General features: G+C 38.2%; 1 protein-coding gene across 1 annotated transcript in view; it reads right to left on the bottom strand.

The window, feature by feature from the left end:
• Positions 1 to 18,130, bottom strand: part of LOC127654875 (unconventional myosin-XVI-like) — a 277,645-nt gene that overhangs the window by 30,377 nt on the left and 229,138 nt on the right. Inside the window, exons 28-33 of the mRNA XM_052142405.1 lie at positions 15,377 to 15,479; positions 14,148 to 14,244; positions 13,822 to 14,068; positions 9,427 to 9,797; positions 7,768 to 8,934; positions 1,963 to 2,115 (exon numbers count right to left, since the gene is read on the bottom strand). Coding sequence (XP_051998365.1) covers positions 1,963 to 2,115; positions 7,768 to 8,934; positions 9,427 to 9,797; positions 13,822 to 14,068; positions 14,148 to 14,244; positions 15,377 to 15,479 — 2,138 coding nt within the window. The remainder of the gene's footprint in view (positions 1 to 1,962; positions 2,116 to 7,767; positions 8,935 to 9,426; positions 9,798 to 13,821; positions 14,069 to 14,147; positions 14,245 to 15,376; positions 15,480 to 18,130) is intronic.

Below are 18,130 nucleotides of genomic sequence, written 5' to 3'. Positions count from 1 at the left end.
TTGGTAGTGCAGTTTTTCACCCAAAATTCCATTATTAAATGTGTTTTTTATAAAAATTCAGTTAAAATAATGCAGACAGATGCCTTCAGCAGAAGCATATGCCATCGATTAACAACCTCATAGCTCACAGTAGATCTGTCTTTAAAAGTTCATATGTTATTGTTAATAGTCAAATCCCCTATGGGAAATAAATAAAATAATAAAATAAACAATTAATAAAATAAATTGGATTTTTACTTGCAGAACCAAACAGTGGTATTAGGAACTAAAATATATTAAAGGGCCTAAACTGAATTAGAATGATGGTCTGACTCTTACATCAGCGATTCAAAGACATACAAACTGTCTACTAAATTAAACATCTGTTGCTAAATTATTCTAATGTAATATAGGTAAAAACATATATTAAAAAAAATAACAAATAATATGAAAAATAGCTGGTGGGTAGTAAATGTGTTTTTGACACTAACTCCCCATCTTGTCCCTAGTGTTTTCTCTTACCTCTCCACTATCCCAATAATACAAAAATTTCAAAAATCATTTTGAAGAAGGATCCAAAATAAATAAATAAATAATAACATACAATACAGTAACGGCTAGTAAATTTCCTCAATTCATCTACAATTGGCAGGACCCTGCATGCACATACTGGAATATGCGGCTTTGATGTGCATCACAATCATAAACAGTACGTATTTGTAGTGCATTATCTTGAAGATGCAGGCATACTGTATAATGTCTGAGTGAACTGGTCAATACTTTATCTGAGCTGAATGTCTCAAACTTCTGCCCACTTTCTGCTACATACCCTAATGTGGTAGTTTACCCAGATACACACAGATATTAGCCTGACTGAGGGCACAAAATGTCAAGTGAGTGCGTGTATGTGTGTTTGTGGGAGGGAGGCAGAGCACTTTATCTATTGCAGAATCTTTCACTTTAATCATGGACTGCCTCTGTAATCGCTGCTGGGTCAACTAACTTCATCTTCTCTTGTCCATTTCTCCATTTCCCCTTCTATGGATCTCATCAACATCCTCCACCAACTGCCCTCATTCTGCCATTCTTTCATTCCCTTTTATCTCTCGCTTTATTTCCAATATTTTCTCACGCATGCAAACTCCATTGTCTCTGTGCTGCATGTCACACTCATATTCTGTGGTGAACAAACTGCAAACCTGCTAATGACATGCGATTGAGCTTTCCCTCCATTATTAAAGGAAATAAATAACTGGATTTATTTACATTAGGCCAGTGGTTCCTGGTGAGTAACGACCCCTAACTGGGTCTTCGCAGGTCTGCTCTGATTGGATCATGCAGGGAAAACCAATGCTAAATGCAAATAATAAAATGCAACTATAAAGATGCATAGTTAGGATAGCAAAATAAGGCCTATCAACTTTTAAAAGGGAGAATAACATTCTTCCCATATTTTATGTTGTTGTTATCATCAAATGTAATGCATCAAATCCAACTCTAAGGTATTTTGGAACAAATTCGTTGGTCACTTTGTAAAAGCTATTCAAATTAGGCAGATGCTAACATGGACAGGTTGCATGACATGCCCTCATCCTTGAAAACCATGCACAAAGCTCTGAATGGAAAAATAAGCCATGTTTATCCTCACTGCAACTCAAATTTAATGTAGCCTGGGTCATATTTTGAGCCAACTATAATGTATTTTGTGGATGCTGAAAAATAATAGAAATTCAAGAGACATTTCGGGAACCATACAATTAAACTATCAAAAAAAAGCCTGTTTTTCATGGTAAATAAATAAATATATACACACATTTCAATGTTCTGATGCAAAATCAGTTGAGATCCTTGCACATTTTAGCACCTTTGTGCTTAATAACAATGATGAAGCCTTGAAAAGAGGGTCAGCCTACCACTTTATTTGTAAATAATATTTGGTCTTAACTGATAAGTTTCATCAACCCTTACATCTTGTAATATTACCATTGGAGATCTGGTTGCCATTCTCAATTGGGGCGGGGCTAGAAGAGTTGGGAGAGGTGTGGTTGTTGGCATTTTTGTCCTGTAACTGTGGTGATGGGGAGGTGGGGCCTTGATCCTCTCGCCCTGGTAGGTTTATGTTGGAATTTGAGAGTCCTATGCCAAAAAAGAAGAAGCCTTTATTAATTTAACGGTCAAGTGTCTAATTTTTTGTCCTTGCATAAATAAACTCCCAAACACTACCCTCTTCAGCAAACAGATAGTCCTGCCCCATACTCACACCACTGGTTGAGCCAATGTTACTTTTTTCGGGCTGGTTGGGATACTCAAAGAAACACAGTCTTTTTGATAGCGCTACAGAGACAATTTTTTGTTTACAATTTTTGGGGAAATCAACCAACCAATAGATTTCTTATAGTGTCTCTGCATATTTAGCTGGGATAGGAGAAAGTATTTTAACATTGAAAAAATGTCACACATTAAAGAACCTTTTGAGAAGCACTATGTAAGGTCCTACAGCAGTATAGAGGCCTAACTGTGACTTTTGTACTATACGTTCAAGGTTTATGAGAAATAAGGGTGATGATGTTACATGTGAGTTTACACCTGCCACCTTGAGTTACTAATATTTCTGCTGGGGCCTCTGCAGCTGCCCCGGTCAGGCATAGTGGGAATGATGGGGTCTTGTGATGACGTTAATGGGAGAGAGAACGGAAGCACGAGGGGAGGATGTTTAAGCCTCATGGCATGCAGGTCTGCTTGGATCTGACTGCCACAGAGAGGAATATAGCACAGGGGTCAGCTGGTCTTTTAAAGAACTATTATAAGCTTTGTTTCCATTACAGCATGCTTTCAATTGTGTCATGGGCATCTGACTTTCACAACAGCAGTGTCTGGGGTTATCACAGATTCATTGACAGCACATTTGTGTCTGGAACCCCTACTGGTAGTGCTTTATGTATTCACATGAGGAAACCAGTCACATAACATTACACTCCACATCTGCCATTTTGATTTTGTGTATCTAAGCATTATTTGGAAATGGGTTTGTCTTTAGAAATATTCAATTCTGATTTCATTCTCTGTCTTTTAAGGTCTGATACAGTATATACTCTAAAGTGGGGTCCAAAAGTCAGAAACCACTAGTGAAATGATTTTGTTTTGCAGTTTTCTTGTTTAATTATTTATTTTTCTCACAAATTGTCCACATAACAATACATTTCAGAATTCCATGCACTCAAGCTGGCATGAAGTCCACAAGTCTAATGATGCATGTTATCAGGATGATTTGATGATGTTTAAAAGAGCCTATTCAATTGTTTTATTGTTAATGTGCTTTAATGGAAGCAATCAAAATGTGACTTTTTATGCAAAGGAATGAATATGGTCAAGGTCACAAACTTGCTTACATTTGATTAGTGACCTATAGTGTAGCATCTTACATATTTCAATGTAATGTCATATTTTTATTATTATTATTATTTATTTATTTTTTATATCATAACTGTATTTGTTTAACTTTTTTCTAAATCCTAAAACTTTGTTTAGTTAAAAAAAACTATGTTTTTTTAAAATGTTTAACAATTATTTTTTTTTTTTATGTTTTCAATGTGATCTCAGACTTCTGGACCCCAATGTATACTTAAAGTAATCTTGCTGTTCAGCTATGAACTAGATAGATCAAACATGGAAAAGAAAATGACACCCAAGAGGACACACCTGTCACTCCAGATGATTGACAGACTGGCAGACCATGTCATTAATGCAGTAAGAGTTGAATCTGCCTTGTCCTACCCCTCCACAACATGATCAATTACAGTTTACCCAATACACTCAAAATAAAATTAGGCAAGCAAAAGAGACATGCTGTTCACTTTATATAATATATGAATATCTGAGTTCATTAACTAGGTTAGGATTTTACTAACTTAATCTTTTTTAAAGACCACATGAAATCGCTTGATGAGCACCGTTTTCTGTACTGTGTATTTTTTCTGAAACAGGACGTTTTGTCAGGACATATTGATGGGCTTACCTCACTTTTTTAAACAGCCAATAGGCTTATGCCAGTCATGGAAATGATTTGCAACTTGCTAGTTAGTGGCAGGATTATGGGGTGGGACATTTTCATTCTAGAATGATTATTATTATTATTACAATGTGATTTAAGATCAGATTTAGTATTTTACACATACTCGCATGCATGAGACTTATGATGTGCTTTCAGAGCATTTCTGTGCTTGATACACAAAAGTTCCCTCTCGTGCAGAGAGTTAACAGGCGTGAACGAGTTTGGTTCAGTGTACTAACGTGTGCTGCGTGTGTTATATTTACAGCTCTCTAGATTCACAAATTGTACATTTGCATAATTCAAATTCAGATTTAAATCAAAATCTAAAGTACCTTACAAATAATAACTTACTATTGGGTACCAAATAAATAATGAATAATGAAGACAAGTAGACTGAGACTCACAAGTCAAGTGGACAAATACAGGTATAAAGTGCATAGTTAAAAAAAGAATTTGTATGTAAAGAGTGTTCCAAATCGGTCTCTTTTAAGACTCCATTTCAGTTAGGAAGACACCATAGAAGACAGCTGCCTTTGTAGGCAGTAGAGCATGTTTGATTTTGGTCAAAAGGAATGAGTTACTTGTTATTTTTTAATGTTAATCATATTGCAGTTAAAATCCCAATCCAATATTTGTCAAAACAATCCCAATTAAATGTTTGGTCCATTTCATTCAGCCCTAATATCCAGGGTTGTTGAGATGACAACACTTAACCATAAAAGTACAATACTGTGTGAGAAGCAGGTGTATTTGAGACACGTTTAAATATTCCTCAAGCATGCCTTTTACACAAATGTTATGACAGGTTAATGTTTGTTCATTACATACTCACTCACACATACAGTAATCCAAGCAGTTATTTCCTCTCCTGTGGAGTCACACTGAGCATGTCATAACACACACACATACTTTACTCTGGGGATACACACACATCAGAATGATTCACAATCGTCAGCAGACATGGAGACTTTTATATTTAATATTTCATGTGTACATCATCTCTTGTCCATGTAATATTTATGTGACTGGGGCTAATACCCCATGCCTGTCTTTCCCCACATGAACCAAGAGAAACTTGGAAAGAGAGAGGGTGAGAATGCCGTGGCTAATGGAAAACTGGGGGAGTATTCAGGAAACCTGCTTAAAAATAATTATTATTTTTGCAATTATGTTGAATGACATGGAAATCACACATTTCACATAATGTTATTAAATGCAAAAAATAATTCAGTTTTGTGCTGTATACCCTCATGCAACATTTAAAACATTATGAATTTAATTGCCATTGAACTAAAGTCACAGTACAACAAATCATAATGGTCCTTTAAACAGGCTTCATGCTTTCAATAAAGAATTTCGATTTGGGGTGAAATGTGACCGGGAAATGTTCATGACAGGATTCACTTATGGGTGTATTTCTCCCATTAGTGTGTTCCATCGGAACTTAAAGCAGGGGTGTTCAATTCTGTCGCTAGGCATCTACTGTCCTTCTGTCAGAATTTAGTTCTAATTCTAATCACATTTGAAGCAGTTTATCAAAGACTTCACTTAAAACCACTTGTACGACAACATTTTCTGTAAAACATGCATTGGAATAATATTTGTAGCGTAATCTGAATTTATTTGAAATGTTTCGCTTAGAGCTTATACATCTAACATCAGTCTTATAGTGGGTAAAAAAAAAACACATACACTGTCAACTGAATCACATAACATTTAATTATTATTATTATATTTTGACTTTAATCCATTGACAAGTTATCATTATAATACCACACTTACTATGTCCTACACAGTGTAAATGGGTTTTTAAACATTAAAATATATAGCTGCCTTTTTATTTTAGCAAGAGGGTCCCTTGGACTGGAATCATAATATTTGGGGTTTCTTGGCATCAAAAAGTTTGAAATCCCCTGCTCTGAGATCAACAGCACACATCCTATGGCAGCAAGTCATATAAAACACACATTTATTGACTTCCTCGTTTCAAAGGAAACAACCTCATTTTCAGGATAAACAGCCACCTTACACATGTATGAATATTGCTCACTGATTATGTCTTTATAACATCTCAGATATTGCTTTTTCACACAGGCTGAACACACTATTCCTACCTGTGAACTTGGGAGTCCTAATGGTAGATGCAACCAGTTATGCAAACGGACTCAGATGTTTAGACTTGACTTGTCATTTGCTTATTAGTGTAACCTCATACAGGTTCTCGCTCCATTTATCATAATTGTTTGCACTCAAACATGCATGGGTGTCAAATGGAATCAACCAACATAAATCTATATAATGGGAGAGGAACTAAAATAAAGCATCTTTAATTAAAAACAAAGGTTGAGAGGGGGAAGAAAGCAAGACTGTGCTAGGCACAGCATCTGAACCAATTGAGCCATACACACCCAACATCCTCCCTTTGAATCTCCCTTCACTCCTTCAGGTTTCTGTTCCTTGCGAGAGATAAATGGTTTAAAAAAATTGTTTACAAAAAATTAAAATTCTGTAATATATTCTACTTCCTAACATCATTCCAAACCTGTGTGACTTACTTTCAAATGGGGATATACACAAAGGATATATTTGAAAAATTGTGTAAATGATGATTTCCATTCAATGGCAGTTTTATAGTGACTCACTTTAAAATGTAAAAAAGCACCTTAAAGCTTCATAAAAATTAGTCCATTTGACTTGTGGATCATATTCCAATACACTAAGTACATACTTTGTCAGATAAACAGACTGACATCTAAGTTGTTATTCACTCTCAAAATAAATCACATGAATGATCAATTCATATACAGAGCTCAATTTATACATGGCGACATGTCAATAACATCAAACCTCATTGAATGATAAGGCTTGATGTTCTTGACGTGCGGCCATATTTGATTTGGTCTCTGTAAACATGAGTTAATCAATGATGTGATTTGAGTAAAAAATGACTCAGTTTCAAAATGTTCAGTTTTGGGTAATTTATTGACGTCAAATTGCACTGATCACTCTTTTCTATGTAACTACAATGATTGTTGACAGAGGCTTTAAGGATGAAAAAAAGCAACTGATAAAATTCTTAAAAGTTTTCCTTTTTTGTGTTCCATGGAAAACCTAAAGTAATTTAGGTTTGGAACAACATTAGAGAGAGTAAATTATGACAGAATTTCCATTCATGGGTGATTTAAGGGCAGTTGTTGGACAAGGCTGCTGTGGTATAGTAACAAATCGGATCAGCACACATCCAGGACTAAACCTCAATCTTACATAAACAATCTGCCTTCAGCACAATACATTTCTGAGAGAGTGCTGTGGCTTTTATGGTAAATGTCTGTTTTATGAGCGCTTACCTCACTGTTTTCAACAAACACAATCCTGGCACTGGATGAGTCAAGACAAACCATCTACTAAATACTAAACAAGATGTGCCTTACAACAACCACATACTATTTTCATCCTCCTGCAGCAAATTAAGCATGACCATGTGGCAAACTCCTTTGATGAGAAGATATACTTCTCTAAGATATGTATAAATGCTGTGGCTCTATGGCGCTTTCAAAATAGTTTGTCTGAGTGGCCTGACATAGGCCTAGTATAGGGTGGCACTACCTGTTTTCTGAACAATGTAAGACACGATGAGTTTTTGAAACGCCGTCATTATTTTGCAATTCCATTTGGTGTCACTGATGGTACAAACTGCTACTTTGAAACACATTTAACTTACACAAAGAAAAACTCACCACTGTCTCGCATTTTTCTTCCAGTGGTAGACTTGCGGAGCAGGCTGCGCCCTGAGCTGAAGATTGTGTTGAGCTCATCTAGGGGGCTGGTGAGGGCTCTCCCATTGGCAGGGTTAAAGAGCAGTGGAGAGGAGGAACAGGAGTGAGCTCTGCGTGGTTCTGGCCGTGAGGATTTCACTGGGGAGTAGGGAGGCTTAGCACTGCTTGGAGGCGTCTCTGCCAGACCGTGCCCCATTTTATGAGCAACTTTGGGGGAATCGGTGCTAGCCACAGATGCTGCACGGTTCAGGGCCTGGAAGTTCGGCTCTGGGGGGAAGGGGAAGTGAGAAGGGGGGCGGTAGGGAGGTGGGAGTTCTGCCAGAGGGGGCGGAGGGGGAGGAGTCAAGGGCAGTGTAGACTTGTCTGGCATTAAGACGGACAGACTGGGGGAGGAGTCGGCCCTTTGGCGGGCGTACTGGGGCGAGAGTGGACTTCCTCCATCCTGGTTGCTGTAGTTAAGGTTGGTCTCAAACACCGGGAGCTTTTTCACCTCCAGAGGGGTGAGCGGGGACTCGTCCGAGGCAGGTGAGCATGTTACAGGGGATGGAGGGAAGACCAGAAGTGGGGGTCGGTGTTGAAGGAGGTTGGGGAAAGGAGCTGGAATATCACATGTTGTCCCATCCTTGCAGAGCTGTTTGCATCCGAGTGTGCTAGGGTGGTCGATCAAGGTCACAGGCCTCTTGGGTTCCAGCACTGGGACAGGTCCAGGAGTTGAATGGGCAGTTTCAGGTTTGACAACCGGAGCTGAGCCCACCTCGTCAGATTGGAAGTACTTCATTTCCTCGTATACAGCCTCACCCAGGTCTGGGCTGGCTGAGTCAGCCAGGCAGAGGGCCCGTGAGGCCCCCACCATCTCAATATACACATCCTCCTCATCCTGGCAAGGGTAAAGGCTTAGTACAGAAGAGTGGGGGCCGTCCACAGATGCTGCACGCTGGATGAGGCCTAAGCAATGGCCCCCTCGTGCCAGGCTGAACAGCTTCATGTCTGTGGGGCGTACAGGGGAGGGTACTGAGATCTCCTCGTAGGAGCCAGTCAGCTTAGTATTAGGGCTGCGTTTGGGCTTAGGGGGTGGGATTTTCTTCATGGTGCTGTAGTCATCACTGTGAGGGCGTGGCTTGGAGAGAGCTAAAAGCGTAGTTGTACAGGATGATGGATGGTTAGGGAGGGAAAGAAAAAAACATTAACCAATGTGAATTCAATTTTCATTGCAATATTGAAATAGATGAATAGTTTCCAATGCTGAATATAGAATATGACCTACATGTGTAAAAGTATGTGAACACCAAAACACTACCATTAATATAGAGTTAGTCCTCCAGTTTGCAGCTATAACAGCTTCCACTTTTTTGGAAAGGTTTTCCACTAGATGTTGAAACATGGCTGTGAAATTTTGTTTCCATTAAGGTACGGATGGTGGGCGATGGGACTTAGCTCACAATCAGCCACAACTCAAATCAGATTGTGTAAACCATTTCTTTATGGACCTCACTTTACACCCAAAGGTACTCCCATTGCTTGATTATTGATTAACTATAAGGGGGTGTCCACCTACTTTTGGTCAATGTAGTGTATTTTTGAGGCATTTATGCATGTGACTGAACTGATATTTATACGTACAATCAGAAGGCGAGACCTGGGTTTTAGGTGGACTTCCAGAGGGAGAGGCCTGACCCTCAGCAGGGCTGTCCTTGGGAGCGATACTCAGCCCTGCACTTACTGCCTCATACGATGCGCTCAGACGAGTATTGGGGTCTCGTTTGGGTTTGGGAGGAGGTTGTTTTCGTGGGGAGGAAAGGCTTCCCCCACTACCCTCCTCAGTGGACTGTGGCGCAGGCTGAAGGGCTGCTTTGATTGATGCCCCAATGCTGGAATGTACCAAGCTGTCCATTACCAGGGGGAGAGGCACAGAACTGGAGCGGAAATGCCGGACTGGTCGGTTACCTCCACGGCCTGCCACATCGTTAACCCTCACACTTTTTTCAACAACCCTACACAACAGGACAAATGGATGAATAATTAAAACAATTATAATTTTGAAATTGCTTGAAGGTGGAAAATTACTAGTGCTATCCCCCTCACTCGTCATGACAGGTATCTGTCCTTGTTTTCCCCTTGCCTACTCAGGCAAATCATTCATTTATACATTCATTCTTTCAATCATTCACTCACCATTACACTTGAAGCAAGCATACCTGTATGTCCTGTATGACCAGTGGTAGTGAAGGTGCTAAGCAACTGTCAAATGTGAGAGGATCAGCATCAAACTTCATAAAATCAATACACTTATGTCAATCTGTCTGCTCATATCTGGGCCAAGATTTCATTGCACTACACAAACTGGAATGGGTGGTTCCCTAACAATGAAAATAAATAAATAATAATAATAATACATAAACTGCAAACTTGCTTTATAATTCAAGCAAATTGGATAATTCAAGCAAAACAAACTTAATTAATCACCCCTATGTTATTCTAAACCCATCTGTAAGTGTCCACACCTATCAAGCTCCAGAAAGGATGAAAACATTTAAATAAATAATAATAAAAATAAAAAAAAACAAATCTTCAACCTCTTTCTTCTGAAATCACAAGGTAGCTTTGTATAAAGGCCAGACCAAAATTTAATCCATAAATCACTGACGATTTTTCCCCATCACCGCAGTAAAAAATAAAATAAATATAATAATCAATGGTTCTCCCGTGTGTCATAATCAACTGTGAAACAGCATTTTTGAATCTGAAAACTGATGTGGGCTAGATGCAGACTTCGGCAGTAGGAGATTACCATTGAATTACAAATTTTGGTCTGTTGCTCAAACAAACCTATCACATTGCTTCCAAACACTTGGTATATGTACTACTTTTAAAATGCTTCTCTGGTATTTTTGTCCTTTTTAGAGCTTGGCAGTCATTATCACTATTTATTGTTGTTGTATGAAAACAGCTATAAGTCGATTTTTTTAAAATGTGTTCCACAAAAAAAAAAAGGGGTGAGTAAATTACAGAATCGTCCATTTTAAAGGCTCAAAGACGATGCAAAATGTCAGAGCGCTATTATTTTCCATGATACCAGAAAACGCTAAACAAATTAGCATTACATTACGAATATTAATGGGATGATACATAGAACTAAAGCCGGAAAGGATGATTTTCATTGTTGACTGTTTTAGTCTAAGCAGCTTCCTGTAATACTCTAATGTGACATGCACACTCTTGTCTGATATTTCACTTTAATCTGAGCCTACCATCTGTTGTTCTTACAGGAGAGCTGTTGGAGTGTGTGTTGGGGTGGATGGTGTTCAGGGGAGCAGGGGGTGATGGTAAGGGGTTACAGCGACGTAACACCCTACGGAGATTTCACCAGTTCAGAGTGGGGGAAGGTCTTATCTCTCTCTGATTAGCAGCATGACACTCCTCTTCATTCACTGATTGAGTGTGCCACATCTAGATTAGCTATAAAACCCCCATCATTGACCCCCCACCACTATTAGTGAGGCTAAAAGATCTGAATGTACTGTGTGTGATGATTGTGTTTGCATGTTTTGAAGAACAAGAAGCCACTCCCTTCATAAGAGCAGATGGCTACATGTTTAACGCTCAAGATCCTGATAATGTCAAGCGGCAATTAAATGCTCATGTTTGTATGTCCTGTGTATTTGAATAGTTTTAATAAAGCAATAAACCCCTGGAGGTCTTACGTTACATGACTACATGACTTAGGATTGATACGTTAAAATTGATTGGTTTTACCTTAGGTAAGGAATGTTTTTAGACACAATATAAAGTAATGTACCAAAAAATCCATAACCATAGTAAAATTACTGTAATGCATGCGCTTGAGAAGATTATTGCGTTTATAAAATGCCGTCAACAGCAATATGATAAAAGACACCAAGATTTAATAATATTAAATATTCTACTAATAATCGGAATAATGAATTCTTCCAAATAATATAGATCATTAGTCTTACTGTAGGCTGTTTATGATTTCCAAGCAATGGCACATTACTATACTGTAAAACGTCTGGTCACAGGCATGCATTTAACAGAATTTTACAATGGTATCAAATGCACCTCATCCTATCAGAAATTATAGCTGGAAGTTTTATAAATGCAATTGTAGAATACATTCTCCTAAAAGTACCATAAAACTTTGTTGCTGTCTAAAGAGGGGTCGCACACCAGGCGCATCTGGAAGATGACATAGCGCATTCTGAAATTAGCCTGCACAATGTTTTTTCAGTTACAAGTATGTTTTTTGTGGTTTGAATAATTAACTTTGCCGTATCTAATCATTTTAATCAGTCAGATTGCACAGTTACATCAGTTTCATACACCAAACTTCAAACTTATTAATGTCACTTTGTGCATTCTTGAAGAAAGGAAAAAACTTAGTAACTTTTGTGTGTACTGTCTTCCACCTGAACCGCATTGACTTGCCCTGTGTTTGATACCTGTGTAGTGTCCTAGCCACGACATGGCGCTTCTCGCCCGGTGTGCGACTTAATAGTTCTTTGTACCTTCCAGGTTCAAGTGGTACATTTTGTTTTGCATCATTATTAATGATCAAAATAAAACTTAAATTTCATCATATCTAGGTGTGTCTAGAATTATTATTTTGGGGAATTAAAATCTATCGAAAGGGTCGCCCAGATCTGCAGAGTTGTGCCTTTTATCTGCTTAGTGCAGCAGAGCTGCTCCATTTCCACTAAGCTACACTCACATACTCTGTAGTGCAAATGGTATATGCCACTCTAATGGTATCTACCACTGATTTTAGATCAGTTTTCTCTTTTGAGTCCCCACAACACTAACAACATCAGACAAAGTACAAGTGCTTCTGACATTTGTGGCGCACTAAGACTCATTCTGTTCTCATTATGTTTGCACTGCAAAGAACAAGCAGAACTAATAAAACCAGCTATGAATGTTTATAGCTTCCTTAAACCCAAGTGGGAAAGGCACATTTTAGAGTATCTAATATAATTAGGCCCTGCAATATAATTTAGAATTTTAGAATGTATAATATAATCGTTTAAGATAAAGTCTCTGGACTGCAGACAGATATGGACAGAACTATTTGATTGAATTTCCGCAGACAAAACAAGATTTCTTGTTGGAGATCCTCTAAGAGAAACTATATGAATAGAATTATTGTCTTGTTATTCATGTTATTTCAGAACCAATTAAACAATAAAGACCTTATTACTCCACATACTCTATAGCCAAATTAAACATAGTTCATGGTTACTAGTGTTTAGGGCTTAAGTTTGTGCTGGAATAAGCCAAATCCGGGTCAGCCACCTCCAGAATTGGATCCAACAGCTCATACATCTTTGAAATATATTTCTGCTATGATATATTTAAAGAAAAATCAAGTATAATAACAATGATGCTGTTAGTAACTTGGAATGTCCCCTTCACAAATGAAAAAAAAAAAAAGTGATACAAATGTGTCACTTGTTTTAAGCATAAACATGCAGTTTTTAGCTTGTTTTAAATATATTTAAATATTTGACAGGAAAAAGACAAAGATATTTATTAAGAATATATTTTTTGCAATATATGTGGAGTCTATGTCACATCGTGTCATATACGCTATAACGCCATTTTTTGTTTTTTTATTCGCAAAGGAGCACATCCATTTTCCTAGCAAAATTATCTTATTTACACCTTCATCAACTCTAATGCAAGTTATTGTAAAACTCACCACCAATGTAACGCAATGCCATTGTGCGATCGCTAGATCACTCCCACAATAATTTAAAAAAGCTATCTACACTCCAAAAACCCAACATCCGGCTATTTGCCAAGTAGAGAGCTCAAATTATTCGGAATTATGTAATTTTGTCCATTTTGTGCTAAATTCACTCTTTTTCATATATTTTCCTTGACACTCCTTAACCAGAGCCACCCCCCTCCCCCACCATCCCCCCAAACCAGTTATCAGTCCTTGTTTTGGGACCTCATAATGCACAAAGGTCAATGGTCCTGAATCTTTATGAATTTCACCTCTTAGGCGAGTCCTCCTCTTTGCCCACAGGCTCTGGCCGCTCGCCCAGCGGTGGAGCACTGATGTGACCCCGGAGGCGGTCGTTCTCTCGTGCGATATCGGCTGCATTCTGGATAACCATGCTGTCGTAAGCGCACATTCCCAAGTCCTCTGCTCCTTGTAGGAAGCGCTGAACGCCGCAGTGATCCTGCTGCTGAGATGCAAGTCTGCGCCGCGCATGCTGTCTGGCCAACCAACCGCGCACCACTGAATCACGAACACAGAACAAATTATAAATATGTGTACATTGATCACTTCATCACATTCTCTCTGGCGGTTACTTTACCTTTCTGACAGATAATGATCTTCCTGTGCAGTTGATGGCAGCGGTCATTAAGGTGATCAGCCTGCCAGTATCGCAAGAACACCTTACTGTTGCCCATCTTAACATGTGAGAAATAGTAAGAGGAAAATACAAAGAAAACATATGAAGAAAATTCCTCATCTCACAAATCTAGTGAGCTTAGTGATTTAAGTAGACAGCATTTAAAGGCATCATAGGCATTTTTCCAAAAGGTTGACAGAAGTATTTTGCTGCCTTCTAAGATATTTTCTTTTGGATACATTCTTATGTAGGATCATATGTATGAGAGAAGACTTAATGCATTGCGTCAAACAATATTGACAATGCTCACTCTAATTAAAAACTGATGGGGGCATTTAATAAGGCATTTGTTGTGAATGAAGCGCAATCTATAATGAGCCTCATTTACATCGAAAGGAGGAGTGTTTTGTGTGGAAAGGAATGACAATTACTTTATTTACATACTCAAGATGCAGCGCAATTTCAAAACTGATTGCATTTGCTTAAACTAGTTTGCGTACATGTTTTTAGATACATGTTTTTGAGCTGAATTACCATGCGCAAAACTGGTGTAACTGTTAAGTGAATTAAGTGAACTATTTTAACCACAAATTGTGTGTGCTGTGTAATTTTATACTTATTCAAGTATTGCATCGTTAGCTTGGCAACATGCTAAGCTAACTCTATTGTTCATTTCAAACTGTATTTAAATGAATTATTATGAAGAAATTAAATGTATTTGTATGTCAAACAGCTACAGTCTGGCTATGTAAAGTCTTCCAAATCTAACATTTATGATGTTCTATTTGAAAACCTTGCAGGAAAATATGGTAGCTGTATTTCGGAACATGGGAGCTGGTCCAAGCTGATCATGAGCTGGTCCAAGCTATCTTGGCCCAAGCTGGTTTGTAGCTGGTCAACCAGCCACCATGTTCGAAAAACCAGCTTGACCACCTTGAGCTTGTATTACCAGGTGGTAGCTGGTTCAAGATGGTCCTCCAGCTTGAACTAGCTAAAGGCCAGCTAATGAGCAGCTTGAACCAGCTAGAAACCATCTAACATGATCCAAAACACAGCTACCAGCTTAAGCTGGATTTTCCAACAGGGTTAGGATGCTACCTTAGGAGACAGCTCCCTATGTAGGCAGTAGTCAGCAAAGCAGCTCACAAGAAAATGTACCTAAAGCTTTGAAGATGTCTTTGGTAACTCACCTGCCAGCCCTGGAGTTTGCAATGCTGCAGAATGTGGCGGCACTTCTCCTCTGCAGACACCTTTTTCCTGTCTATGAGGATGGTGTCCACCAGCTCTCTATATCTGCACCAAAAACACACAGAATGGCATAATCATCCATATATTGAACAACAGATAAACTCAGTACCCCATTATTGCTGCGTGATTGATTTTTTATAGCATGATGCCCAATAATGTCTGTATGTTGGAATGTTGCCTGCATGAACCACAAAGACAAGCCATTTCTGTTGGCCTGTTTAATCAGGTTAGTTATTAGATTTTTAAATACAGTAAACATTTAAGACCCTTGAAATTAATCACATGCACCCAGCTACAAAGATCCTTTAGGATGACAATATTTGAGAAAATGTCCATGGCTCAATCTGTTTCCCTCTATGGGCAGGGAAACTCAATGAGAGATGCAATTAAGGGGTCAAAGGGCTTGAGAGTCTGGGTGAATTCTCAGCATCTGCTGCGGTGGGTGTTGGCAAGGCAACCATTCACATAGAAAGGTCAAACTTGGAGAGCTTTATAGCATTATTCTGAAGTAGAGGGATCAAGCATCAGTGGCTGTGGGGTAAGCCATAGACACGCCCCTCAAACACGTGTGTGTGTTTGTGCATTTGGATTATGCATTACGAACATCTGCCGTGAGGGAATGGAATTAATAGCTGATGATATTGAAGGAATTCACAAAGGAAGATCTAGAGCATGAATGATGCACGCTAATAATATTTAAAAGCATGCATAAATGTTTTTGACCTGATAACAGTATCAGTATATTTGTAATCTTTAGTTTTTGGTTTACAGATACACAAATTCATAAAAATCAAAGCCCATTCAAAATGAAAGCAGACAAGCCTGTTTTGCAGTATGAATGGAGATATGCACTCAAGCGTGCATTAACTGACCCTTGCATGGACATTTTAATCCATTATTGACCTTCGTTTGACTATGCGTGCAATCAAAACCTTCACAAGTTAGCGTGTGTATGTGTGTGGGGTGTAGAGTATGTGAGTAGAGCGACAGTGATTTCCTCTCCCTGCTCAAAGAAATCTGTAATCACTCTGCTCCGACTGCAGACCACGTTTTCAATTTCCCACACTGCGCTCACTGGTGAGAGAAAGTTTGCATAGCAAAATTTGTCCTTTTTTTACCACTCCACTGTAGTTGCTTCAGTATATTATTTATATGTCATGAATTTATCGGCACAAGATGAATTAATGATGACATGACTAATAGAAATTTTAAATAGGACAAAAAATCTGGGAGGGGAATGTGACAAACTAACCATAATCTTTATTGTTTTTCTCGACATGTGTCTTTTAAAAATTCACTACGAATCATTGGTCATCCTCAAACTCGAGTTCACAATAATGTTTTTACGTTTAACAAGTCTAGTAACAATATGAATTATGAACCATTAATGTGTTATGCTTGCATGGAGTGGTTTCAGAGTAAACTTGGAGCAAGAGACAACGCAGAGGATCCAACTTTCAAAAATGTTTTCATGCTCCAAGCAAAGTCATGCAAGTCTGCTCAGTGTTATTATTAATGAAAACTAAAATTGAAAAAAAAAAATGATATTATTTAGCTTAGTTCACTGAAATAAATCCTAACATTATTGAAGAAAAATACTATATACTAAAACTAACGAACTTTATTTATATATATATATATATATATATATATATATATATATATATATATATATATATGTGTGTGTGTGTGTGTGTGGAAAACACTGAAAAAAATAAACTTACCTAACAAGCACAGGGTGAAAACTAATAAAATGAAAACTTAATTAAAAGAACAAATTGAACATAAAATAGAAATAAAAACTAAATTACGCATTCTGCTTCCACTCCATGCTGCTCACATACTCTGGTGGGGTGATGCAGATGCAGAGGCACATGGTGAACAGATGGCTGGGTGGGAGTAACCAGGTTGGTCTTAAGCAGTGTGTTGGGGGTACTGGAGTAGGCCTCTCCATGAGCTCAGAAAAACACTGGCTAAAACCTTAAGCCAAATTAACTCAGCATATCCCTTTCAGTGTGATTTACAGCAGCTCTGTGCTTCTGAACTTCCCCTAACCCTCTCCCTCTATATGGTAATGCCAGCTGACCAAGACCTATGGCATCCCACAGGAGTCATAAACCATGAAAGGAGCCAAGGGAAACCAAAGACCTATTGTATATGAATATGAAAATTATCGATGCCCTCACAGTTTGTGGGGCCTTAGGGGATTGAATCATCTGAACCCAAAATGGTTGAACTGCCTGCCAGTTAAGCTCTAAATTGGGTATATGTGAGGGGAAATCACCAAAGGTCCCCTCTACCTTAATATCCCTGGAAATAGCCACAATAAAACAAAAGATGACAACAGACCATCATATCTTATTTTGAATACCATTATGGCTTTAAGAACAGCTGATGGCATTTTTGGTGCTGACAAACAGGCAAAAGATGAAGATCGGTGTGCAATAAAATTATTGGAATGGAATGAAGAGTGATATGTCTGACTTTTTTTTATAAAAGAAATTGCAAAATGACATAGTAATTTGATCAAAAAGCTTCTTTTGATGCCAATTACACACCTGATAACATCAGTGTAAGTGCACAGAACTGCTCATAACATCTCATAACACTCAGTTTGATGCTCTAAACTCTTTATTTATCGGTTTTATTTGTTCATGTTAATTTGAGAATGAGGGCTGACACAGTTGAATCCATAG

The sequence above is a fragment of the Xyrauchen texanus genome, chromosome 14 (assembly GCF_025860055.1).
Source record: "Xyrauchen texanus isolate HMW12.3.18 chromosome 14, RBS_HiC_50CHRs, whole genome shotgun sequence".
Lineage (NCBI taxonomy): Eukaryota > Metazoa > Chordata > Actinopteri > Cypriniformes > Catostomidae > Xyrauchen > Xyrauchen texanus.
Note: the sequence above shows the minus strand (reverse complement) of the source record. Positions and strands in the feature narration are given on the sequence as shown.